General features: G+C 43.2%; 5 protein-coding genes across 11 annotated transcripts in view; 3 read left to right on the top strand and 2 right to left on the bottom strand.

Annotated features, from left to right (window-relative positions):
- LOC100121596 (CUGBP Elav-like family member 4) overlaps positions 1–26,540 on the top strand; it is a 566,446-nt gene that overhangs the window by 84,735 nt on the left and 455,171 nt on the right. The window lies entirely within an intron of this gene.
- LOC103315319 (glucose dehydrogenase [FAD, quinone]-like) lies at positions 16–975 on the top strand. The gene is made up of 3 exons (XM_031930272.2): positions 16–405; positions 463–777; positions 835–975. The coding sequence occupies exons 2-3, from the start codon at positions 658–660 to the stop codon at positions 913–915; spliced, it is 201 nt and encodes a 66-aa protein (XP_031786132.1). The 5' UTR covers positions 16–405; positions 463–657; the 3' UTR covers positions 916–975.
- Positions 1,522–4,351, top strand: LOC100116424 (glucose dehydrogenase [FAD, quinone]-like). The gene is made up of 4 exons (XM_031930174.2): positions 1,522–2,462; positions 2,521–2,838; positions 2,902–3,130; positions 3,205–4,351. The coding sequence occupies exons 1-4, from the start codon at positions 2,208–2,210 to the stop codon at positions 4,251–4,253; spliced, it is 1,851 nt and encodes a 616-aa protein (XP_031786034.1). The 5' UTR covers positions 1,522–2,207; the 3' UTR covers positions 4,254–4,351.
- LOC100116458 (glucose dehydrogenase-like venom protein) lies at positions 15,354–19,344 on the bottom strand. Of its 4 annotated transcripts, none has more exons than XM_031922000.2 (6): positions 19,147–19,344; positions 17,257–17,776; positions 16,624–17,195; positions 16,251–16,557; positions 15,799–16,185; positions 15,354–15,721 (listed from the first exon to the last, which is right to left on the bottom strand). In XM_031922000.2, exons 2-6 carry the CDS (start codon positions 17,491–17,493, stop codon positions 15,407–15,409), a joined length of 1,818 nt encoding a protein of 605 aa, XP_031777860.1. In that variant the 5' UTR covers positions 17,494–17,776; positions 19,147–19,344; the 3' UTR covers positions 15,354–15,406. The 4 variants fall into 4 exon arrangements, with proteins under 4 accessions (XP_031777860.1, XP_031777861.1, NP_001155085.1 ...); XM_031922001.2 differs by having other exon boundaries at positions 19,206–19,344; NM_001161613.1 differs by having other exon boundaries at positions 15,356–15,721; positions 17,257–17,560; positions 19,206–19,264.
- LOC116417377 lies at positions 20,727–26,469 on the bottom strand. Of its 3 annotated transcripts, XM_031930156.2 has the most exons (9): positions 24,047–26,188; positions 23,586–23,779; positions 23,077–23,345; positions 22,789–22,989; positions 22,494–22,679; positions 22,077–22,415; positions 21,749–21,993; positions 21,508–21,676; positions 20,727–21,430 (listed from the first exon to the last, which is right to left on the bottom strand). In XM_031930156.2, the coding sequence occupies exons 3-9, from the start codon at positions 23,339–23,341 to the stop codon at positions 20,868–20,870; spliced, it is 1,968 nt and encodes a 655-aa protein (XP_031786016.1). In that variant the 5' UTR covers positions 23,342–23,345; positions 23,586–23,779; positions 24,047–26,188; the 3' UTR covers positions 20,727–20,867. The 3 variants fall into 3 exon arrangements, with proteins under 3 accessions (XP_031786016.1, XP_031786005.1, XP_031785982.1); XM_031930145.2 differs by lacking the exon at positions 24,047–26,188 and having other exon boundaries at positions 22,494–22,682; positions 23,586–23,773; XM_031930122.1 differs by lacking the exons at positions 20,727–21,430; positions 21,508–21,676; positions 21,749–21,993; ... (2 more) ...; positions 22,789–22,989; positions 23,077–23,345 and having other exon boundaries at positions 23,664–23,779; positions 24,047–26,469.

Raw genomic sequence — 26,540 nt, 5'->3', positions numbered from 1 at the left:
CTTTTGAAAACGTGAGATTATGTAAACGCGTTTCATAACAAAAGTCATTCCATATCTTACTTATCCTACAATGTATTCAAACTTTTTGTAATAAAACGGCGACACTCGTCACGTCTTTAGTGCACTTTTGAAATTGAAAGAAAAGAAGTCCGAGAATAAAATGACGTGGACGATCGCTAATAATGATGCCATTTGTTCTTTGAATTCGTTTTCATCACCTTGCAATTCGACTATGCTGGTGTTCATCGCGTTCGTTACGGAAGCTTTAGGACACTCAAGTGACGACAATTTCGCAAATAAGCAGGAAATTCGAACGGAAATTTTCAAGAGACTCTCCAAGAATACGATTTTATAGTCGTAGGTTGCGTCGTTGCAAATCGTCTCAGCGAAATATCTGATTGGAAGGTAAAATTAACAGAAAGCAAATATTTGTTTATTTTCTATGAATACTACAATTTATAGGTGCTACTATTGGAAAAAGGAGATGAACAACCCATAATTTCTAACATACCTGGGCTAATTCCGATGCTCATAAAAAGTAGCATTGATTATGATTATACGATACAGCCAGAACCCTTGGTCTGCAGCGGCAATGAAGGCGGATCTTGTCACTTGTCGAGTGGAAAAGTTATGGGCGGTTGAAGCGTAATCAACAGTATGCTTCACGTTCGGAGAAACAAATTTAATTTCGACAATTGGGCAAATCTCGGCAATTCAGGATGGAGTTGGCAAGATTTACCGTACTTCAAAAAATTAGAGGATTTTCGGAATCCAGAAGTAAGTTCTTTTTTACATCAGTTATTTTTATCCATATAATCGATATTTATGATATAGATCACGGGATACAACGGTGCAAATCATGGAACTGGTGGCTATGTGACTGTCGAAACGATGGTTCACGACAGCGACTCCTGAAGTATTTTAAACGCTCACAAAGAATTGGGTTTCGAAGAGATTGACTACAATTCCGGTAGGCAAATCGGAGTTGCCAGAATGCAATTTACAAAAATTAAGGGTAGCCGTCAAAGCGCAAATAGTGCATACATACGACCCATTCAAATTAAGAGACCGAACTTAATTGTTCGGTCCAACGCCGAAGTTACGAAGATCCTCATTGATCAAAGCACGAATCGAGCGATTGGGGTAGAATTTATAGACGAAAAACAGAGACTCACGAAGCAACTCTATGCTAAAAAGGAGATAATTGTATCTGTTGGCGCTATTGCCTCACCAAAACTACTAATGTTGTCGGGAATCGGTCCTGGTACTGACCTACTCGAGGTAGGCATTGATGTTGTCGTATATTTACCAGTAGATCACAACCTTCAGAATCATCTGTCTATGGATCCTTATTCAGTTCGTTTAATCAAAGCTTCATCTGAACCTATGTCACTTCGAAAAATACGAAGAGAAGTAATTCGCTGGCTCAACTTTCGAAGAGGATTGATGAAGAGATTAAACTACTTGGATACCATACCTTCTTTCGAACTTCTTACGAAGAACTGCCTGACGTTTCAGATATAAAAGCACGCTACAAACTATCTCCTCATTACAATGGCTTTGTGATAAACGCACAGTTAATAGCCCCCAAAAGTCGTGGGATTATCAAACTTAATAAAATTGTCTATAAAATTCGCTGAGACTGACACCTTTAGAAAGTCAGGATTCGTGTTAATGAAAACTCCAACATCGAAATGCGACAACATTGAATTCGACACACTCGAGTACTATCAATGTTTCGTCCGAAGTGACAATACGGCCATTCACCATATCGTCGGTACATGTAAGATGGGCCCTAGAAGTGATAGTGAATCGGTTGTTGATCCCAGATTACGTGTTTATGGATTAAGTGGCCGATGCGCCCATAATGCCAGTCGTTACCAGAGAAAATACTAATACTCCAACCTTCATGATTGCTGAGAAGGGAAGCGACATGATTAAGGAAGATTGGTCTACTTATTTTTAAATACATGTATACAATTTTAGCACAAATAATTAGCATTAAAGAATTTTTTTTACAAAAAGTAATCAAAAATATTTGAACAATTAGGCAATAAGAAACACAACACATTCTTTCATTTCAAAACAAAAAGAAGTGCTGAGTGTTGCATTTCGCAACCAGCGAAACACTTGTCAAAAGCAAAGCACGTCCAAATGTAGTCAGTTACATTCGGTCGATCACTCGAATTACATACATCAATAACGAAATGGTATGGACGGTCGGCGAAAACACGGCGATCTGCACGCCGTTCAATGCATCGCACACGCCATGCACAGCCTCGATGCTGACGTTCCTGGCCTACTTAACAACGTATCTGGGTAATTCAACCGATAGCCAACTTGGAGGAGCTGATGAGCAGTCGAAGTGCGTGCACTACGAGGAGTTTGATTTCATCGTAGTTGGAGCTGGAAGTGCCGGCTGCGTCGTTGCCAATCGGCTAAGTGAAATCCACGATTGGAAGGTAAGGTTCAAGTACACCTAGACTTACGAGAACACAAACTAAAAGAGAAAAAACATAGATATTGTTATTGGAAGCTGGCGATGAAGCTCCAGGGATCACAGACATACCCGGTCTGCTATCCTTACTGCAAAAGAGCAGTGTGGATTACGCTTACAAGTCCCAACCCGAACCGATGTCGTGTCAGGCTGAGCCAAATAGTCAGTGCGAATTCTACAGTGGTAAAATGATGGGTGGAACGAGTTCGCTAAACGTAATGCTCTACGTGCGTGGAAGCAAGTACGATTTTGATAACTGGGCGGCACTAGGAAACACTGGCTGGAGCTGGAACGAGGTTCTGCCCTACTTTCTGAAATCCGAGGATCAAAGAGATAAAGAGGTTAGTTTTGCTGCCGTTGAATTTTTGTGAAAAGACTGCAACGCGGATATTGGTTGAGATCAGGTACTCCAGCAAAATCCTGAGTATCACAGCAGAGGAGGTTATCTGACGGTTGAACGACAGATCTATTACGATGAGAATGAAAGGGCTCTCTTGGAAGCGTGGCAAGAGCTTGGTTATTCAGAGATCGACTACAACACGGGCGAATTGATTGGAACAGCGAGAATGCAGTACACGAAAATCGATGGGGCCAGACAAAGTACTAATGGCGCTTTCATACGACCGATTCGTGGTAACGTGTTTGTTATAAGAGATACAAAAATGATTTTCTTTGAAATTTTTGCTAATTTTTTACTATAAATTCAGGTCAGAGGCATAACCTTCATATCAGAGTGAATTCTCGAGTGACCAAAGTTCTCATCGATCCTAATACGAGACAAACTACAGGCGTCGAGTACGTAGACAAATCTGGAAACTTGAAGAGAGTTTACGCAAGAAAGGAAGTCATTCTGTCAGCTGGCTCGATCGCTACTCCAAAACTGCTTATGCTTTCCGGCATTGGTCCGTATCATGATCTTCTTGAAGTCGGTATTCCAGTCGTACAAGACCTACCCGTGGGCCACAATGTCCAGAACCACGTGGGCATGGGCCCGATCTCAGTAAAACTCTCCAACAGCTCATCTCACATCACGAGCATCGAGAAAATGCAGAATGATGTGACACTCTGGTTAAATAGTCGACGCGGTGCTATGACCAATGTCATCTTCCTGGACAACATCGCATTCTACCGGACCTCTCAGGAAACAGATCCACGGGCCGTGCCGGACATCAAGATCAACTTTGTCAAGTTCATGGATAACAGCAAGACCAGCTTCACTGATACTAAATACATCTCACTGCCGTACTACAATGGCTTCACCTTCTTACCTCAGCTGTTAGCCCCCAAGAGCAGAGGCTTTATCAAACTAGATCCTGTTGACCCAGTTTGGAACGAACCAAGGATCCACGCGAATCACCTGGTTGACGAGAGAGATATGCGGGCGCTGATCGAGGGTGTCCAGATATCTAACCAATTACTCAATACCAACGTGTTCAGACAAATGGGTTACACCCTCACGAAGACACCAGCACCAGAGTGCGATCATATACCGTTCGACACTTACGAGTACTACGAGTGCTACGCCAGACAACACACAACTGTGATCTACCACCTGGTGAGCAGCTGCAAGATGGGCCCGGATAACGATCCAGAATCGGTGGTCGATCCACGACTAAGGGTTCGTGGTATCTCAGGTCTCCGAGTCATCGACGCTTCCATAATGCCTGTCATCGTCAGAGGCAATCCCAACGCGCCGATCATCATGATCGGAGAAAAAGGCAGCGATATGATCAAGGAAGACTGGAACAGACTTTGAGCGTCATGTAATACGATTCATATCGACTAAATGTAAAACCTCCATCACTCCTCCTCCAAGCAATAAACGTTGAAGCCTTTATCGATTATACCCAAAAACAGAGTTTTTCTCGATGCATTATCATCTTCATTATGCCAAAACACGAGAGGGAAAAAAGCGCCGAGCAGCACACGTGGCCCGGATGTGACGAGTACCTCTTCGAAGCTCCAAGAGAAAGAGACCCGGTGTGCAAAGGGCTCGCGCAGGCGTAATTTCGCAGATAGAGAGAGAAAGCGCGAGAGCCAGTGGAGTATAAAACGAGGGAGAGGGAGAGAGAGAGAGAGAGAGAGAGAGAGAGAGAGAGAGAGAGAGAGAGAGAGAGAGAGAGAGAGAGAGAGAGAGAGCTAGAGGTATATCAGGCAGCGGCAGCGCGGCCTCAAAGACACACTCTCCCGCTAATTTGATGATCCTCCAGAGGCCAGGCAAGCGTAATCTGCCACTCGCCGTTCCCTCCGTTCTTCTTTTCGCTCGTCGTCGTCGTCTTCTCTCAAGCTAAGAAGCCCCGTACCTCCCGCGAGGACTCGAGTTCGCTGTGTCTTATTCCACTCACTCTTTCGCTGGCCTTTTTCTATCTCTCTCTCTCTCTCTCTCTCTCTCTCTCTCTCTCTCTCTCTCTCTCTAGCTTTTTGTCTCGAGTCCAGCAGATTAGTAGCCCGTTAATAAGCTCTAGTTTTAAATTTCCCTGCTGTGTATAATTTTCCAGGCGCCTGCCACTGCTATACAACAGGAGATCTGATTGTTGTCGAGCGCGTTCAAGTTTCGCGGATAATAAGCAGGCCGGGCACGAGCGTGGAATATAAAAAGAGGCCGCGGGAAGGAGGCTTAGCTCGAAAACTCGAAAGATCCCAGGGTGACCCTAATCGCGCGCCGGGCTTTTCTTTAGGGACGTGTGCATTTCCCGGGTTAGGCAAACTCGGTATCTGATGCGGCATATTGCGGGGGTGGGCGAATATCCCTCGCCGCGCCAGCTCAAAGCTCTCTCTCGCTCCACCAGTAAACACGCGGTTTCTGATGCAAATATGGGGGAGGTAAGTGCGGAGCTTCTTCTTTCATCCACTCTATAGCCTTGAATTATTGAAACGAAATCGGTCGTAGACCTTCATCCCAGAAAAAAAGGGTTAAGAGAAAAATATTCAGCCGCTACGGTCGCAGAGGGAGGGGTAGACGTAACGCCGGGTCAGCGACTCAGCCGAGTGTATAATGGGCTTGATTGCCGACTTCTAATCTGGCCCCGGCGCGTTTCCGCTGTCCGAACAGACGACGAGGCTGGCCTACTACTACTACCAGCAGCAGCGGTAGCAGTAGCAGGCTCCGATAGAAATGACCCGAATAGGCTTGTCGCCACTTACCGGCCATGCGGGTGCACTGGTCGATCGATGCTGCTGTTGCTACTGGGTAGAGAGAGGCTCTGCTCCGCAGCTTCTAATTTGAAAACCGATGCGACTGGTGTGACGCGGGCTTGAGATGCAGGCTTTGAACTGATAGCCGAACGCCTTCGGGAAATCTTGTCGGTTTCTCAGTTTTTTCCTCCTCCTCTTATTCCCTATCACTCGCGCGCTCGAGTTGTCGGGCGGACGACGAGAATTCGGGGCCGGGATCAAAAAGTAGCACAATTTTCCAGGAGCCGCCGGGATTCCGGGAAAACGCGAGGATTTTCGCTCCGCGAAGATTGCCGAGAGCTGAACACTGTCCGAGTTTCGCGTCGGAAACTGCAATTGCGCGCGCGGAGAAACTTTCGGGCATATTACACGCGTAATACAAATTAAGTTTCGCTGTGAGTGAGATGGAAAGCTGAGAAAGTGGGTCGTGGAGTGAGAGAGGCTTTTGATCATCCCTGATGAATGTGTATACATAACACTGGTCGCTATTTTGCGCGAAAATCTGCGAAACAGTAGCGCTGGCGAAGGTGAACGTGAAATGCCAAACGGCGCGCGATCATTACGGCGACGAAAGAAAGAAGCTCCAATAAATACGTACAGCTTTAACGTAGAGGGTCTCAGGGGAGGAAATAGTTGAATATTCGGGGGCACATCTGCTCCGTTTTGCGCTCCACTCGCATTTACATCGCCGGTAATAGTTGCTGGCACGAGACCAGCGCGACGATCGTATTATATCTCCTGGAAAAATAAAATTCGGATTAAGCTCGCTATCCCCGAGAAAAGTTATAGAAATGTGTATGCCTGTGTACGTGTGCGTAGCACGATTAATTAGAGTATGATCGTTTATGGCACCGCTTCTCGACGCTCTCATGTAAAGATCCATCTCGCGGCGGTGACAAACACAAAGCTAGGATATTTATCGGCCGTGCGCATGCCAAGTCTGTTATGCGGGGCGTCAAGGAGCTTGCTTTATTCCTGCCATTCGTCTCCCGGCGCGGCGGTGAATTCCTTTTAGGGGGATTTCACTTGTGTATTCTCCTTCCGGATCGAGCTGAGCGAGCGCAGCGGCGCTCTGAAGTAGTGACCAATCTTACAGCGGCGCTCGAGTTCCGATAGGCACTAGTCATCGGTCTCGATTTAGCCGCTCGCAGAAAATAAAACGGCTTATGCAAGCGCAGCTCGAGAAGAGAGATAGAGAGAGAGAGAGAGAGAGAGAGAGAGAGAGAGAGAGAGAGAAAGAGCATTAATCGCGATATTCTCGATTTGAAAGTTAAAACAAGCGATTGCAAGTCTAATGCGGCTTGGTTTACATTCCCGCTTCTGTGCGCGCGCGCGGATGATCGAAACTCTCGAGGTGAAATTTTCATATCCCCCGCGTTCGATATCGGTCGATTTGTTCTCACGAGGGAAGAGCTTCTAATTTTTCGAAGCGAAAGAAATTGTTTCAGTAAACACTCGCGCTGCACGACTATAGCTATACCGCGAAGAAGTTTATCAGAGCTATACGTGTGCGATACGTATATAGAGCGACTTCGGAAGAGGCACCAGATGTTCGCGCATGCAAAATAACCTTCGGCGGAATGAAGTGCTCGTGGCAACGTTTCTCGGGAAACGATCGGCCTTCCGCCACGGCGCACACGTGTGCCACACACGTGCCACACCGTCGTCGTGCTACTCTCCTTCCGTCGCGAGTTATGGCTCTCGTGTCGATCGACACCGGAGAATTAGTCGACGTGGCTGTGCTCCGAGTCGAGGTGTTGAGAGGCGCTTGTAAAGACAACGATATTTTCGCACCGTCTGACCACACTCGGCGCGTATCCACTGAACCGTAGACTCGTTACGCCTCAATTTTCCACGAAAAAAAGACTCTCGAAACTATCCACGCAGAGCCGTATAATCTCGAGACTCGCGAAAGAGCTCTGCACGTAACGAGCGACGAATCGCGCACGAGAGACAGAGAGAGGAGAGCATAATGCGCGCGGTACACCGCGGCACTTGCGAATTACGCGGGAGAGAGGGGGAGAGGGCGGGGGAGTATTTGCATTCCCCGCGGGCCGCCGAAATTAATTGCGTATACCTGCAATGAGCAGCGCCGGCCACCAGAGCCGGGGGCGGCTACTCTCGGAAATCAAAGACACTTTTGCTATACGCCTCTCTCCAGCTCTGGGGAATGCGGGACTCTGTCGAGAAGAGTAGTATATACTCGAGCTCTGCCGTTGCTGCTCTCTCGTGTACGCGGGCTTTTTTCTTCCCTCCTCTCCCCGCGCGTTGGCCGCGATTTTCAATGGAGTTTAATTAGAAGCGGGGCCGAGGTATTTTGCTGCGATAAAATTTGGACTTGTAGTTTTTGGATTGTCTTGTTATTTCTATAAAGACGAATTGCACACATTTTTGCTACACCACGCGGAAACTCGATAATTGCCTCGTAATCCGAAATTCAGATACATCGACGCGCTCTCTCGCTCTTCTCTCCTACTCAAGGATATACATATACTCGCTCGACTATCGCGCGCCGCCAGAAAACAATCCGGCAACCGAAAATCCAATTAGCCACAGTGTATGGTAACGGGGCGCGCACTCGAATCAGCAAAAAAGCTACTACTGGCGCGCTGTGCGCGAACTCGATCCAATTAAAATTCCCCAAACTTCGCCCAAGGTCGCGGCCCCCGTCTTTTCGGCCAAATGGAATTAATATCCCACAGCAGCGAGAGAGAGAGAGAGAGAGAGAGAGAGAGAGAGAGAGAGAGAGAGAGAGGGAGAGAGAGTCGTCCTCGTCGTCGACGTCGTCACGAAAACGCGCGGATGACACGCGATCGGGCGCCTCTAAAGCCGCGCGCATGCACGTGCGCGCTCGATCGAGGAAAAACAATGGGATAAAATGCGGGACGCGCGACTGGCTTTGTTTATCCTTTCGCTCTGTCTCTGATGCTCCGCTGCGCGACTGTTTGCGCTTTCCACGTCGCACTGAGGTTTCGCCCCGGGTAAACTCGATAATTCCTTTTTTGTTCGCTGAAAGCCGAGTAAGTGCCTTTGTTTAGGAAGAGCATTAGCGTCTCTCTCTCTTTCACCGCTAGGTGGCGCGCGTGATTGGAAACGACTGTTGCGATACGACACGCGTGAAAATTCTAAAAAAAAATTCCTCGGCAATTTAGCGGAACTCCGGCGTTTGCGGGATATAAGCCCCGGCTGGTCGTTAAATCTTAACCATCCTCCAAATTCACCCGGCGAACCATTAAAAACTGCGCGCCCTCGCGCCCTCTTCATGCACTCGATATCTCTCTCTCTCTCTCTCTGTCTCTCTCTCTCTCTCTCCCTCTCTCTCTCCGGCTCCTATCTCGTCGGCCCTCCTGTGCGGCTCGTTGCGCGTCCGTCAATATTGCTCCCTTCGCCACTGGCAACGACTTTTTTAACGACTCTTGCACAACTATTTTAATTAAAAAGCACCTCCCTGCTCAGCCCCCCCTGCGGCAGCAGGAGCTATACCTCGGCTTATTTACCGGGATGTTTGCTTATAATAAAGCCGACGTTGCCGTGTAGCCTGCAACTATGCTACCGCTCGCGGCATAAATATTCAACGCTTATATATACCAACACCCGGAGACTATTAGATGAAGAAGGTAATTCCGTCGCCTGCCGAGCTTTGCGCGCGGAGAGAAGGGTATCGCGTATGCAGGGATGATTGGATTTCTGGTGTGCAGCGCGCGATCGACTCGCGCGAGAGAGTTTATAACCGTTTCTCTCGCGGCGACGGCCTCTGCATTATGGATCATCGCAGAGGGAGCAATGATCGCCTAATCAAATGAGAGCGCCCGCGCGTTAACTAAAAATACGCACGACGAATTTCCGAATTAAGAAATGAAAAATCCGTAGCTTCGATACGACACGTGCACTATACTGGCAATCGAGATTGGCTCGTCGCGACGTACATATTTCAGGCATCGGGCGCACACACGCGAGAGAGCTGCCTATATAATCCCGAAGGATTTGTCGTACATATGTCCGGAGCGGCTGTGCAGCCCCCTGTCCTCGAGCCGAGCCTCAATAGGACTGTATAGTCGATGCAGCCGAATAAATCCAGGCCCGGGAAAGATGAATGCCGGCACGTCGATGATTTCTGGCGCACCTGAGGCCATTCGTATTCGCTCGCTACTCTATATGTGCCTCCGTCGCGCGTCCCTACTGCACGTGTGTCTCTCTATACGTAGTTTGCAGTGCTCGCCGACTGGCTTTCGAAATTTGAATTTCGATTTTGAATACTATGTCTCCACAGCGTAATTAAATCGTCGCGACGATTGAAATTAAGAGGCAATCCCGGCGAGATAGCGGGAGAGTAATTCGCGTCTCTGTGTATACGCAACCGCGTCTTGCAATTTTGCAATTCGGCCAGCGGGACGCAACTATCCGTGTAAACTTGCTCCCGGCGCGACGTTAATGGGTTAAGGCGCTGCTCGCGCTCTCGAGGAAGGGACGGAAGCGTTCTACAGGGAGTTTCATAAGTGGCGCAGGGCCGAAATTTCAATTTCGGCTGCGCGATTTATTGGACGAATTGTGCGAGAGAGCGAGCGTTAAGAAAGGGGGTTATGAAAATTTAGAGGGTCAGGAGAGAGAGAGAGAGAGAGAGAGAGAGAGAGAGAGAGAGAGAGAGAGAGAGAGAGAGAGAGAGAGAGAGAGAGCTGGTTATACGTGCCAACCGTACACGTGCGCGGGACGAATATATTTCGGATAAATTCTTGGGCGGTTGAGCGAGAGTCGATAGAAATTTCCATTTTTCGTGCGGGAGACGCTTGATTGAGCAATCAAGGACCTACCCTACTGGAGATTTATTTTTCCCGCAGGGAAACGGAGCTTTTCAATTTTACGCCGCATGTGACACGCGACTGCGAAACGATCTCGACCTTGAGAAATCGAGCAATTTCGCGTAGCTGACAAAAGCAGGCTGTACGCGGAGAGAGAAGAATCGCTACCCCGCACAGGAATGCGCGTCGAAACAGAGAGACTAGCAAAATTACATTTCTCGGAACGATTGGCTCGACTTTCGACGTAAAACCAAAGAATTCGCGATTTTATCGGCAATTTTACGAACGACAATCGCATTGCTTTTCGATCATCCCGGGGACGAAGCGAATTTCCGCGCGTGAAATCTGATTAAACAGCGCGATGATTAGATGACTGCAGCGATCGATGGATCGATCGGCACTCGTCAAATTTAACGAATAAATGTAACGAGTGGACGGTCCGGAGGAATTTAATTTATTTCTGCCGGGCTGCGCATACCGCTCGCATCAGCCGCGTTGCACATACGCTGCCGCTGCTGCACATTCGAATAAATTAAATTCCTCTGCACGGATCGAACGCGACGGCATTTATTTTGCGCCTGTCCGTCCGGCTTATAGCGCGTTTGGTATTTTTTTCTTTTAGCTCTAGAGCACGCTTTATTATTGCACTAGAATTTACTTTTAAAAATCAATCGAAAATCAATAGTATCAAAATATTCTAATAACCGCATCAGTACATGACGATTAAATTTTTACGGAAGAATAAAAATTCAGCAGATCTCGAGAAAAAAAATGTTCCAATAAGCACACAAATGAACTTGCATACATAAATCCTTCGACGCGGCTAATTCCGCAGCAATATCCCGAGAGCTCGCTTGCTCTCGTAATTATTTTCGGCTCCCTATACTGAAATTTTCCTCTTCCCGTATAATTCCACGGCCGTATCGAGTCGCGGAGAAGTAGAAAACGGCACGGCTCCCCTCGACCGATCAATCGGTCGTTAAAAGCACCGATAAAATCTCGGACGAAAAATCTCTATCTCGTCTAATTCCAGCCCCCGATCGGCTAATAGACGGGCGCGCGGCGAAAATAGAGCAAATGACGTCACGCACTTTCGCGGCAACGGCAGCTCTTGTGATTTTATTTCCGTCCGAGTAGGTCCTTCTGGTTTACGCCGAGAGTTAATGGTCCATGTAGGACAAGCAGACTGAAATTAAATATTTAGAAATCCTTTTTTTTCTGTCTCTCATTTCTCTCTTGGTTTAACGATTGTTCAGCCGATGCGGCTTAATCCGGAAAATATACAGCTCCGCGTTCTGATCTGCGCATTACTCACGCAGCGCTCGCTCTCACTAAATAACACCGCATATCGCGTTATCAAGGTATTTACGATGATTTATATTGCGGAGATTTAAGTGATAATTAAATGGCTACTGCTGCTGCGTAAGTGTGGCTCCGCAAACATTAGCATACGCTGTATACGGGCTCGTAAATCCACGTTGCCGCAACAAAGGCAATAAAAATATCAGGCGACTCTATTCCACGTATAGGAGTGCAGCCGCAGTTGCAGTGTACGTATGCCGCCGGAATGAAATAGAAAAATTCGTGTGGCTACGACTTCGGCAAACTCTTGCGAAGCGCGCATACGCCCGTGAAATTCGTCAAAAGTACATATTCGAAAAACACTCTCGGAGTAGAGGCTATTAATCTTCCACTGCGTATCCTCTGGCTTATACATATCGAGCGATCGACAAGCGTCGTTTGCGCTGGCTCCCTTTATTTTATCGTCGCCGCGCGCGTCGTCGTGGTCCGCGTCCAATTCCTCGTCCGCAATTTCTCCTTCGTCGTCGCGCGCTGCTCGTTTTTTGCGAAACGTAATATTTCCACGATACGTCGAGAGGCCGCGCGCAGGACCACCAATCTTCGCGGAAGCAATAATGCCGCGAGCTCCAGACCGTATACGTCCAGCTGTCCGCGTCCGTCCGTCTCCGAAGAAGCTCTACTTTCTATATTTCTTTTATTCCGCGACTCGAGAGCCCTTTTCTCTCTTCTGCGCCCCTTTGTCATTTTTTACTCCTATACATATAACTTCGTCATTGTCGTTCAATTACAATGTACACCGGCTCACAAGGGCCTAATTCAAAGCAGCACCTGCCACTCGAAGGAAAACCGCAAAATAACAGGGATTTCCGGCCTAATATAAATCTCACCTACAGCAGCAGCAGCATTGAAATCGGCTCGCACGCGAAGCGTGTGCCCGCAACTTTCAAACAGCGCCGCGCTTCGGAATTATTATTATTTCCGGCTTCCTCGAGAGACTTTTCTCTCTTTCTCGCTCTCGCTATAGCTTCAACGAGGCTTTCCACGCGCGCGCGTCAACGCCGCGGCACGCGAGCCAAAAAAGAAGCGACGTGTTCGCTTGAGACGTTGACGTCGCGGCTGTTTGCTCCCGGTATACTTTCATTATGGCTTTGCGTGAATTGCTGCTGCTGGAGGAGAGGAGAAAGAGGGCAAACAGGATGGGACGAGGACGGCTGGAAACATCGGTGGCTGATGGTCAAGTGCTTCGGGGAAGTCAATTTAATTTCGTAAAAATAGCACGTAAGAAATTGCAATCCTTTTTACTATAAAAATCACGAAGTTTCAAACTCCCAAAAAAATTTGGCCAAACCAGCGAATAATCATTCTCGGCAAAAAACTCTCAGAAAAGCGCGCGCGACGCACGATCATTTCTCAGGGGCCGCTGCTGGTTCTCGCGCTTCATCGGGTCCCCGCGCAATTCAAGCGGCGCCTTATTCTGGAGTCGAGCGCGCCGCATGCGTGCACTTGAGCGTTCGCGGGATGGATCGATGCCGGCGCCGCGCCACCTCTCTCTCTCTCTCCTCTCGGTGGACGAAGTCATTGGACTCCCCGAGCGATCGATGTTTGCTCTTCCGGATCGGAAACTACACGCTTTAATAACAGTCCTCCTCCTCCTCCTCCTCCCGCAGAGACTTGGATGTAGATGATGACGGTGATTGCGGGTACACAGGTGCGGGGCTGAGGTGTTCGCGTAAGCTCGTGAATTCAGAGAGCTGTGCTTTGCGTGATTCCCGAGATTTTTGCTCTTTCTTCGTAATTTTTTTTTAATTCAAAAACCTGTGGTGGTTCCTTTTTTTCTTTAAGAGAGAATTAGCCGTTAACCTCGATGATTATTGTAGCTGAAGAAAATCACCAGTCGGTCTCACCGGATTAAAAAAAAAATAGACGCTTGCAATACCATGCATAGCCGTGTGGCAATAAAGCACATCGGGAATATATATTCGATATTAAATTTTGCGCGAAGAACATCCTCTCTCTCTCTCTCTCTCTCTCTCTCGGCGATGCATACGTGATGCCGGGCTGCGAAAAGCCATGTGGCGGCTTATCCGCTCGATATTACGCGGCGAATATGAAGAGATCGCAACCCTTTCGCTCTCCCATACACACCCCCGCGCGTATAAGCTTCCTTCGAAGAACATACACATGTACGTGTACAAGACACGTATTCCGATCGAAGGCTTCGCGAGGGAATTGAAATTTTCCAGATAGTCGCGAGAGAGCGAAATTTTTTAAATTGAAACACCAAAGAGCGCGCACGTGATGCCATATCGTCCACTATAATCCACGCTCGGCGGCGGCAACTTCGGCTCGATTTAAGGTCTATTTTCGCGAGCGTCGAATCGATCCGTTCTCTCTCCTCTCTTTCTCCACCTCTAACCCGATTTAAGCGTCTTCTGTATATACACGTACACACACACACTCCGGGAATGGGTTAGCCGATACTCGATTAAAACATTTCGCAGACCGTGTGCGCTCTCGCTGAATTTATCGTGCATACGTTGCAAAAAAAAAAAAGAATTAGCCCCCGCGACGTGTATACGTGTATATTTTCAGGCCCGTAAATCAGGCGTCTCTCAAAGTTCGGGAAAACATCGAGCGAGCAGAGCAGCTAGCGCAGCCGTAAATACCGAGCGAAACCGATCCACTTATCTAGAAAGCTCTACTGTATTTTCCTTATGTACAGACGTTTACACACACGTAGGGAAAAATCGCGCGCGAGTAGCCAATTTAATTTGCGCCGTAGTATTATACAGAGCGCGCACGGGGGCGACGCGACGCGATAAATTCGCCGGCGCATAATCGGGGCGTGACTTTAAAAGAAAACACAAGAGGCGAGCCGGTGCCAAGCATTAGCCGAAATTACCATCGTTCTTTCTTTCTTTCTCTTGCGCGCTAGCGCTCTTTGTGCGTCTTCTTGCTTCTTTCCTCTTGTCTTTTTTTTTGTCCGGACGAGCTATTGTGTGTGCGTGTGACGGATGTATGCGCGTTGTGCAAAATTCCGGAGGGTTAATGTAATTAACTCGCGTATCGGCACTCAGTGGGAATTAGCACGAGGGGAATAGATCACCTCGTAAATTCTGTAACTTCGCCGCATAAATTCACGAAAAAGAAGTACGCTACGCTCTTCTAATTATTGCCGTCTGCGATGATCTTGGCTGCTTCTCTTTCTCATACTCCTTTTGTTTCTTTCTCGTCTCTGTGTCGCTGCGCTTTGTCGTCTTATTAGATTACAGTTACGCCGGGCGGTGGCGGCGGCGGGCGTGAAATACAACCGGAGCCGACTGCAGTAGCCTGGGAAAATATTTCTCGAGATTAACGCGAAGCTGAGGGGGAGGAGAGAGGGTATAATCTTCTGTACATGAGGGAGGAGTGCTGCGCGAGCGATAAGAAAAGACCGGAGAACGCGAGAGCTCATTATTATTCATCTGTGAAAGTAGGAAAGTTATGTAATTTAGTGAAGGGCGATTCGTTCTTGTTTTCCACCATTTTTCTTATTTTTACCCGACGACTTTTGTGGCTTTGCTGGGCAATCGCTGGAGAATTGGTATCGTATGAGATAGACTTTTTTATTCTTGGAACACCTTACACAAAAGTTGAATTATTTTTTATGATCCTTCTTGATCAAATCGGAGGCCTTCTCGGCGATCATGATAGTCGGAGCGTTGGTGTTGCCCCTCGTCACTTGCGGCATGACGGCTGCATCGACGACTCTTAGACCTTCGATGCCGTAGACTCGAAGCTCGTTATCGACGACTGCTTGAGGATCGTCTCTCGGTCCCATCTTGCAGGTTCCAGCCGCGTGGGATACCGTTATCGGCTGGTTCAGAGCCAGACACTCGAACCAATCAGCCGTGCCCTGATCGAAATCGTCGCATTCTGGTATCGGTGTCCAGGCAGCGGTTAAACCGTTGTTCTACAAAGCACATTATACTTATTTATAAATTTTTTTCTTTTTTGAAATACAGAGAAAATTTGATGATTGATAGGTACCTTAAAAGCCTCGGTCTCGATAATCTTGGAAGCTTTCAAAGCACCTTCCACCAGCACATCGACATCCCTGCGATCGTCCAGTACATTCACGTAGATCAACGGTTGTCCATCCACGGGGTTCTTGGGATCCAATTTCAGATAACCACGACTCTTGGGCTCAACGTTCATGACGAACATCGTGTAACCGGTGTAGTACGGTATCAGGGTGTAGAAGTTACGCTGAGAGTCGCTCAACGAAGTGAAGAAGTTTACTTGGATATTTCCAACACCTGTGCGATTCTCCTGAGATGTTTGAAGGAAAGCTATGTTATCGGCCATGCCGAAATCCGCGAGTGGACCCTCGTGAGTGCTTAACCAGTAGGCCAAGTCGTTCTGAACGTTCTTCATCTAATTACAAATATAAAATTTTTTTAACAATTTTAATCAGCGATAAGCGTGATTGGCATATTTACCGCTGAAACGGCTGTCGCTTGATTCTTTACGCTGAGTAGAATTGGCGCGACGGCCACGTGGTCGTGCAGGTTCGTGCCTACAGGCAAGTCTTTAACCACCGGAATACCAGCCTCCTCGAGATCACGAGCCGGCCCGACTCCCGACAGCATCAGTAGCTTCGGCGAATCGATGACCCCGGCTGACACGATTACCTCCTTACTCGCGAAAACTCGTTTGGCGGCGTTCGTTCTCTCGTCTACGTATTCAACGCCGATAGCTTTCTTGGAGCTCTCATCGATGATGATCTTCGTCGCTCGTGCACGAGACCTGATGGATTTATTTTGCTAAACATTTTGGATGCCGATAACGAATGAAATGGTAAACTGATCTTACTTGATGGCGAGGTTTGATCTTCTGCCACGGATGGGTCTGATGAAAGCACCGTTGGTGCTCTGCTTGGCCCCATGGATTTTGGTCGTTTGCATTCTCGATGTCCCGATTTGATTGTCGGTATTGTAATCGACCTCTTCGAGTCCCAATTCCTTCCAGGCCTCTTTAATGGCTTGCGAGTTAACACCTGTGTGTTGGTACCCTTCAACCGTCAAGTAACCACCAGTGGAGTGATAGTCAGGATTCTTCCTGAGAACTTCCAAGTCTCTCATATCCTCTGACTTCTTGAAGTACGGCAGGACTTCATCGTAACTCCAACCGGCATTTCCAAGTTCAACCCAGTCGTCGTAGTCCTGCCTGCTGCCTCGGACGTACATCATGCCGTTGATGGTGCTCGAGCCACCCATGACCTTACCTCTTCCATAGTAGAGTGTCCTGTTCTTGACTGGTGCACCTTTTACGTTCTTAGGTTGGGTTTTGTAGCCGTAGTCGATGCTACTACCATGAAGTGTCCAGGTGAGACCTGGTACGTCGGCCACTAGTGGCTCTTCGTCTCCAGCTTCGAGCAAAAGAACCTGCAATTTAGAACATCATCGTAATTGGATCCCTAATTTTGAATTGAGTTATCCATCATACCTTCCACTCTTCGATCTCACTCAGGCGATTGGCAACGACGCATCCCGCGCTTCCGGCACCCACAACGATGAAGTCGTACTCCCCTGCATCATCAGCTACGTCGGTGAACTTGTCATCGTACGAGCGGCTGAGATACTGGGAGAGCAGCGTCAGGAAGGTCAGGAACGTTGAATCGCAGGACGAAATCGTGGGAGTCCTGAGGCAACCAGTCGTCGTTTTGGCCGGTGACCAGACCATCTTTTGTTCTTGACGATTCGATCGCGTCTGCAAGAATCTCTGGAATTACCCGGTAATTAAGTCTTATCTGGAACAAACGTTGGATGATCAACGACGTTATATCAGCTGATATTATCTCAGCTGACAGCGGTATCCTTGTTCTCCTCAACACTGAATATACCGGATCTCGGTGGGCTAACAGTTACTTTACAATGTCAAACATTACACACGTGCCACAAAACCAACTAAAGCTTCTGCTTTTCTCCGCATAAGAGCCCCTTTTAGCAAGCGCTTATTGTCTGATCTGAAAAAATTGGGATAGCGTGAAATTCTTTTCAGTTCTCGAGAGCTGCCGCCGCTGTTTTGGCGAGAGAGCAGCGGTAGCGGCAGTTGAAGTTTGAACAAGGCGTCAAGCACAATGTTTTCCAAAGACAAAGGAGAAATTGTATGGCTGTCGTAGAAGCGCTCGCTGTTTAGTTTAAGAGCGCTATTTTGGAAAATGAGGTTAGATAGACTAATGCACGATGAAGGGAATTTTGCGAAACTTTGCCCTATCTCTCTCTCGAACTTGCTATTGCTAGAATTCTCTACATCGATGATTTGCTCGAGCAGCTGCAGCAGCGTTAACAAGCCCGCATTGTCTCTAAATAACGAAAAGAAAGATTCGTTTCGCAACGCGAGCGTATATTATGCACACACGCTCGCGCAAACAAACAATCAAGTTTGAAAGCTCTCCCCAACAATCGCACACTCGATTCACTCTTCTCCTCTCGGAGAACGAAATACGCAACAGCAGCAGTAGCAGAAGCAGCCGAGTGCGCAAATAAATTTCGCGTCGCTCTCTCTCTCTCTCTCTCTCTCTCTCTCTCTCTCTCTCTCTCTCTCACTCCGCCGGCTAATACGTGAGGATTTCGCAAGGAGGTCGTGAGGCGAAAAATGAAGGAGGCGCCAACGCGCGCGCGCATGCCAGAGCTTGCATTAGCACGCCATCCGCGGATTATCCGGCTCTCCCTACATCAAAAGGAGCGAAGCCGGAGAGGGAAGAGAACGTCTTCGCTGCTACTGCTGCTGCTACTATCTGCCGAGGGGAGTTACGTAAGAGGAGGAAGTTTAAAAATACGCGGCTGCGCCCCATTCGTTTAGCTTGCTACGACGAGAGAGCGAGGGATTTTCTCAGATGGTGTGACACGATGCGAGAGGGATATCGGGGGATGCTTTGGTATCTACTGCCTGGGATAATGAATTTTGAGCTTGGCGTTATTTCGTTATCAATACGTTTTTAATTTAGATTTTATTATTAATTAATTGTAAGTGCTGATCAAACACACACTCGTTGGCAAATTGTCACGCGTGAATTTTCCAGAAATAACGTGCGCATGTCAATTCGCGCAATTTCAACATAATAATTATATAAATTGCTCTCCGCACATACGTTGATATTAATATACACAATATCGATGACGAAGCGAACGAGTGTATATTCAGCGGAGAGGAAAAATTTTCCGCGTTATTCTTTGCAAATTAAAAATAACAACATATGCTTGTATTATTCCGCGAGAAATGCGCCGCATCCCTCTCTCTCGCATGATGATTTATTTTAATTAACCCAAATGCGTGAAACTCCCGTTGCTCCGAATTAAATTTAGCACGAACAACAAATTACAACGCACTTACTATGTTTAAACACTATACGTCGCTCACGGCAACTTTTGAACTACTCCCGGTATACATACCGATTCAAAGCCACGTCTACACGACCTCAAGCCACGTGAACACACAGAGCTATAACTCCGCGAAAGACTACAAAACGCCTCTATAAAAAAACTCGAGTCGTTCGCGGGCGTGGACACTTAAACCCCGGCTAATTCGGAGTAACAGCTCTCGCCGCAACCGCGTACATACTTCGAGAAAACTAGATATTAAAATTTACTACATATGCAGGAAAAATTACTATATTATATAGTAACGGACGGTTATGCTTGCTTTGTATTAAATTTTACTATCTCAGATAGTAATTTCTATACTGAAATCAAATTTTTAAAAATTTAATTTTTTTTTGCTGGCCACTTTTACGCGTTTATTCGAATATGATTATTATTATTATTATTGATATTTAATGTTGTTAAGTGAAAGAAATTTTTATGCGGCGACGGGAATCGAACCTGGACCTCTGGAATGAGAGTCGAGCACACTTTTTTTTAATTTTTTTTTTTTATAAATAATTCTTTATTGATCTTTTACATATTTCTTACATGGTTAAAGAATGAATAATAAATACCATTTACATTTCTTCCTTTTTTTTACACAGAATGATCCCTTAGGGACTCTCGCTGCGCTTATATCAATAAATAATAATTAATATAATTATAATTTTTTTTGCTCTTTCTATAGAGCTTACATCCTTTGGGCTTGCGCTAGAAAAGTATAGTTAAAAAAATCTAGCCTAATTATGATCGCTTGAGATTTTGTTAGTTATGGAAACAGGTGATTTTAAAATTTGTATGAAATAACGATTTATTATGTACATATTTTTAATGACGCCAGGACGGAGCTACGGTATTTTGTTATTTTTTCTTTTTTGAGACATAGTATTCAAAGTTTTGTAATTCTTTTCTATCTAGCGGCCCCTGGTAGAAATCCATTTCATTTTCTCGCCATTTACTACCAAGTGCACTCTTGTGCAAGCTATGAACAAGCCAGCGTCAGTAGTCAGTTCTTAACCCCCGATGAAACGCTTTTTAACACCTTTTTTACCCATTATTTAGGTACAGTATTCATAGATATTTCATAACTATTTCTTAGACAGTAAAGTTAGATACAGACAAACGTAAATTTAAAAAGACCATAAAAACAAGGTAAAAAATTGCTAGTTTTAATATATTAGGATAAGTGTCCAAGTAATATCTTTTTTTTGGATATTTCATTACTATGAAATGAATAGTTATTAGGCATGTTTTGGAATGGAATACGCGCTGTACATATATATATATATATATATATATATATATATATATATATATATATATATATATATATATATATATATATATATATATATATATATATATATATATACACTGTATTTTAGTTGCAGGAGATTTGCAAGTTATATTAATCAAATTATTATGAAGTGTTAACAACACTATAATTTTGTATTTTTTGTATCAGTGAGACGAATAGTGATAGTTACTGTTAACACTTCATAATAACTTGATTAATATAACTTACAATAATAATAAATTATAATTCTTAAATTTACATAAATTATTATGATTCTTTATTTATCAAAACGTGGCCTAGAGGTAAGTTTTTATAAACATTATATAAAACTACAAAAGCAATGAAATTATAAATCCATACTATCAATTTGAACCTTTAAACAGTAGTACAAAATTTTACTTTTGAAATAAATAATTTTCATCAAATTCATCTTCGTAAAGTGAATCTTTGTAAATGTCTATCCCAGCAGTAGAAAAAAGAGGATCAGTATGGTCAATTCCTAGATCGACTAGTGGATTTTTCTTTTGTAAAAGACTTGGATCCACTTCAATTATCGGCGATGACTGGCCATCGTCATTCAAGGTATTATTAGGTACGTTTAATGGAAATGAGAATCGTGACCTTTTGAATGCTGGCTCGTCGTTATTTTCGGAATCTTGTGATGCTACACTGCTTTCATCATCTACTTTCTCATAAGATTTTTGATGTTTTGAGAAGACGCCACCAGTCTCATGTGATTCATGATCGGAATCAGTCAAGCTGTCACTTTCTTCATTCTCTTTTGGCATTTTATTTTTCCTAGAATTTTGTCTAGGTCTCTTTGACGAAGTACTCGAGGTATCAGATTTTCTTGATGTATACCAGCTTCCAGAATTGCTCAAAACAGCGCTCAGAGCACTTATCACGTCTTTATCTGGTGTATCCATGTTGTATATCAAACGTCGTTCTTTGATAAGGCCTGAAAAGTAAATAAATATTTAATTTAGTGTATATTGTTGTGAACGCAGTATCATTCAATATACTGAATAGTGATACCTTCAATACACTGAAAAAAAGGGGTATTTTTCATGACTTTTTTATCCTTTCTGATTTTTACGGCTACATATTGAGCAGCTACTGTCTTTGTTAAGAATAATTTTAACATATTCACAATGGATCTCGACATGACTAAAGTAGGATCCAGACCAGTTTGTAGCACAGTAGACTACACAAAAATATAAGAATTTACATATAATAATAATTATCATCAAATTTCCATCCAAAATTGTTGTCTTACCACTGCTTCGTGTAACGCTTCGTCTTGTTTCAATTTAATGTTGAAATCCTCAAATTCTTCTACAGTTTCAAACGGTATTTTGAACTTAAATTTATTACAGAGCTGCTGGATAGTTCCAACAAAATCTTTTGCACCAATTATTTTATTTTTTATCAGAGCATTTTTTAGAGTTTCAATGTCACTTTTCATTTGTTTAACATCGTTCTTCATATCTGAAATATCACTTCTTATATTTTTCAATTGATCTGAAATAATTACAATTATAATTATAATGAAGAAAAATACATAAATTTCAATAAAAACAAACATCTAATAAAGTAAGTATTACCTAGTAGCATTTGATAAAGTCTAACTTTAACGTTTCTCTGGGCTGAATCAGAAGTTTGTTGAAGATTGTCAGGAATGTTCGGTGAGCCAATATTTGTTTCAGTCGATTGCTTTGATCCTCTATGCAGATCAACATTTTCTGTACGAAGGTCTTCCAATGAATCTTGTATCGGTACAGTATTTTCATCCACCAGAGCCTCGGGTGATGATGCACTCACTTTTGATACAGAAGTACCAGATCCAGTTTCATTCGGTGAAGAAGTGTCATTATTCATCAACGGAATCCCAGTGCGAATTCCTTTATTTTGATATGTACGAGGATTTCTTTGTTCTTGAATAGCTATAATAGAAATAAGCCCATTAGTTATATAAATAGAGTCACAACTAAAATGGTGTAAAATAGTATTGTTCAGCTTACCCTTTGGTGATTCAGATGAATCAGAATGATTTTCTTTGCCTTTAGCTTTAGTGTTTGTAATTCTTGTACTGTTACTAATTCCTGTAGAAGGCTGTGTAGTTTTATTAAGAGAATGGTTACTCTTAAGGATTTTTGAAATAGGTGTTTTGTGCATTTCCAACATACTTGTAGATTGTTGGAGTTGACCTGCTAATAATACAAAATTAAAAATTTGAATGAAATTCACATGAGCAAGTTGGAGAAACAAAAATTTACTGGGCATAGTATGATGGTTATTCAATTTAATAACAGTTACCTTTCTCATTAATTTGGCTGGATGGAGGAGACTCTGACAAGGCAGACATAAATGAAAAAGCTTCTTTTCGTAGTCTATGTTGGCGTAACAGTTCTGTACCTTTCTTCTCAACTTCTGCACAACTGTCATTCGAATCCATCGTATAAGCTGTTTCTTCATCCTTCAACAAGTTCAATTTTATGAAAGCTTCTTTTAGATTTCCTATAATGAAAGATAAATAATTAATTATTTATTCCTTGCTTGCGATAAAATATTAAAAGTTGGTTTATCTATATAGTGTACACATACTCGCTTTTCCTTTTAGGTGAATAGTATAAGTTTGCCATAAACTTGGAGCATCCGATAAGTGATTCAAGGCTGCGTCCAACTCATTGCGAGTAGTACTTGTGTACGGTGGTGGTGGGTACTTGACAAAAAGTTTCTTCTTTTTGTCATCAACAATGATCCACTTTGTTGCCACAACATCCACATTGCGTACTTTAGGCTTCTTTCCAGGATGAATAAACTCCACAACATGATACGGGTAAAGCTCCTCCAATGATGAAGTGGCCATCGTACTATAACAATAAAACCAAATCAGGAATAAGATGTGTGTATAGTTTTTATATATTAACAAGTATAAATAAAATCTCTTTATTGACACCCATTATTTACAACTAACCTAACCTCTAAACAACTAGACTCGAGAATTTGTATGAAAATTTAACAAAATTAACTTGTACATACACACAGAAATTGATCATAAAGTAAATTTACCTTGCCAGCAAATAAGTAAATAAAAATTTCATAGTTCATACCTGTTACAATAAACAATTTCTCTCGTCCCGATTACAGATGTCAATCTTCTTTCAAAGTCCAACAAGTTCTAATGGAAAATCATTGATAGTCATCCCATATCTATTTCTTGACCATTTTTCATGGTTTGAATTTCGCGGAAAACGATCTTTTTGTTTCCATTTTCTGTACAGAAAATAGATAACCCATATTTAGACTGCAATAAACAAAGGTAAACAAATCTTTTGTTAATAATATAACATTATTTTTTACAATAATTTTTACATAAAATTTTATAAAAAATTTATAAATTTCGATTTGATCAAAAATATACTCATTAGAATTAATTTTTTAAGGTTAAGTTTGAATGTAATTTGAAAAAGTTTTATTTTTGTTTAAAATAAGTTCAAATAAAAAAAAATAAAAATAACCAAGTAATTAAAATATTGTGTTACAATACTTTTATCTTTATTATTTTACTTACATTTGTTGAAAAGGTTATATGTTCTTTAGTGGAGCAGTGGTACCATAAATCTCCGTTCTCTATCCTCTGGAGAATAATTCACTGACATCTTGACTAATTTACATAAAACTTTTTCAAGTTGTACAATTTTCAAATTAGAATGCGCAGTCTCACTTTCTATTTCACATATATTCAGCATGGAAGACTCACATGGCTGTGTATACACTGGTTTTTTAATTCTATACTTTTTAACTGTTAGAAAAATTGTGTCCTCTTTTGAAATCATCTTCACTATTTGTACAACATCTCCATTTTCCAGTAATGCTGAATTGTCTGGATGTTTTGTACTGAAAAACTGTTGTTTATAATTCAAGCATGTAATATTTTCCTTATATTTTTTAAGAATAACTACTTCTTTCGGTAAGCACGCCACTTGATCAAGTATTTCTCTCTCCTCATGAACACGTCGACAATACTGAGCTATTGTCCTGTTGGGAGATAGTAAAATGTTTTTTATTTTACCTAATTCACTTTCATAAGGGAAAGCTGAAATGTCATTTAAATTACACTGCATGTTCTCCACGTCGTCTGCTAGGTGAGATAGATTGTGAATATTTAAAGAAACAAATGTTGGCCCATACAATGCTTTCGCATCTTCCACAAACTTTGTTAAATAGTCTCTTGATAAACGAATAAAAGACACTGCTCTCTTGCTTGATAACATACGACAAGCCACATGAAAGAGTAAGAAGTGATTATACAAATCTTGATTTAGAAGCTTCTTTAAAACAATTGGCCCGCAATACAAGACAAAAAATCTGTGTTCAACAGCTTTGTATTTGTCATAATAATTGGTTGACCTCATCTTTCTAGCAAATTCTCTTGGTATATCTTCTTTTAACTTTGATGTGCGACGGTTCAATTCACTTTTTTGTGTAGCACTTAGTTTCACATTGAGATCTCCAGTCATCCAGTTCTCAAATAACCGTAACATTGCACCTAAATATAATAAATGCATTGAATCCAGAATAAACTGATCAATAAAATTTATTTCTGGTACAATGGCAAGTAGAGGAGATGCTTCATTATGATGATCCACGTCACTGAAAGCTCTGAAATCTGCATTCGTTCTTTTTTGTCCATATTCTGTATACACTGTCACATCATCAGTTTTATGAGCAACCACATCACATCTTTCACAACCGTTAAAACTTGCGTGTGACTTAGTACCTTTTACTTGTGATCTTGCAGGTGTATCACAGATCAAACTTCTTATGACGATTCTAAATTGATGTGATTTAATAGAGACTCCATTCAGCAAAAGATTATTCACCTCACGCACAAAAGGTTTAAAAAATTCAAAGTTGTTCTTAGGTTTTCCATTACCATAAAACACTGATACTGCAAAAGGCTTATAAATTTTTGGTAACGGCTTGTAATACACTTTACACAGAATAGGCCACATAGTTTTAGGGCTTGATTTTTTTATCTTCACACCATCAATATTAAAATCAAGTTCAATTATTTTATCTTCATGTAATGCAGGATTAATGCACGCTTGAAGTCCTTTTTCAACTCCTAAGTAAGAAAATTCTGCTTGCAATCCATCCGCATCCAACATTTTATTAATTTTGTATTGCGCAGCTGAAGTGAACAACAAAGTTTTTGAACACTGTGGTATTTGCGGGATAAGTCTTTTTTTCAAGATTTTTAATAACTTATCCAGATGTATTGCAGGGCATCTCGACTCGACAGCCCAGATTCGTAATTCATGAACTTCTGGAACTTCATCAATCTGTTTACCATCACATCTAGCATCTTCATTATCAGCATCAGCATCAGATTCATAATTCTCATCGTTAACAGCAGCAAAATCTTCATGATCGACTAATTCATCCCATTCATAATCACTACTCATTACGTTGTCACTTAATTCGTTGTCACTACACCTTACACTCACATCAAGATCAACATCCTCATGCAGATCATGACTGATATTGCAATCATGAAATGAATTACTAAAATCATTTGATGATACTTCTTGATTTTCTGCTGAAGTAGAGGAATGACTTGGCACATTCACAGTCACATTATCAAACAGAAAGTCTAACGAATCATCAAGATTTGCATCTAATGTTTTTTTCATTAGATGATTTAAACGATGCTTACGTACGCGCCAGGTGCTTCTACACTTACTCATTGTTAATAATATTATAAATAATCAACAAATTGTTACAGCGGTTACTCTATGTTTTGGAGCAGCCTCACGCATTTCGGAGTCGATTTGAGAGGTTATGATTCTACCTATAGTCAAGCTGATACTAGCAGACTATTTCCTGTCCACTAAATAGAGCGCGGGCTTTTTTAAATGTATATTTTTTTGTTTTACACCGTATTGTAAATAAAACCCAGTCATATAAACATTTAGTGATAACATAAACAAAATCATATAGTCATTTGATGATTTCATAAAAATATAATACTTTTTATTGTAAATAATCAAACCCCAAATCAT

Source organism: Nasonia vitripennis, chromosome 1, assembly GCF_009193385.2.
Source record: "Nasonia vitripennis strain AsymCx chromosome 1, Nvit_psr_1.1, whole genome shotgun sequence".
NCBI classification, from domain to species: Eukaryota; Metazoa; Arthropoda; class Insecta; order Hymenoptera; family Pteromalidae; genus Nasonia; species Nasonia vitripennis.
Note: the sequence above shows the minus strand (reverse complement) of the source record. Positions and strands in the feature narration are given on the sequence as shown.

Bases quoted from the DNA above. Each gene is read 5' to 3' on its own strand.
- LOC103315319 (XM_031930272.2), top strand. From the start codon at position 658: ATGCTTCACGTTCGGAGAAACAAATTTAATTTCGACAATTGGGCAAAT. The intron at 778-834 runs GTAAGTTCTTTT...TTTATGATATAG, and splicing joins AGGATTTTCGGAATCCAGAA to ATCACGGGATACAACGGTGC.
- LOC100116424 (XM_031930174.2), top strand. From the start codon at position 2,208: ATGGTATGGACGGTCGGCGAAAACACGGCGATCTGCACGCCGTTCAAT. The intron at 2,839-2,901 runs GTTAGTTTTGCT...GGTTGAGATCAG, and splicing joins AGGATCAAAGAGATAAAGAG to GTACTCCAGCAAAATCCTGA. The intron at 3,131-3,204 runs GTAACGTGTTTG...CTATAAATTCAG, and splicing joins TTTCATACGACCGATTCGTG to GTCAGAGGCATAACCTTCAT.
- LOC100116458 (XM_031922000.2), bottom strand. From the start codon at position 17,493: ATGGTCTGGTCACCGGCCAAAACGACGACTGGTTGCCTCAGGACTCCC. The intron at 17,196-17,256 runs GTATGATGGATA...TCTAAATTGCAG, and splicing joins GTGAGATCGAAGAGTGGAAG to GTTCTTTTGCTCGAAGCTGG. The intron at 16,558-16,623 runs GTAAGATCAGTT...TAAATCCATCAG, and splicing joins AGATCAAACCTCGCCATCAA to GTCTCGTGCACGAGCGACGA.
- LOC116417377 (XM_031930122.1), bottom strand. From the start codon at position 26,225: ATGAGTAAGTGTAGAAGCACCTGGCGCGTACGTAAGCATCGTTTAAAT.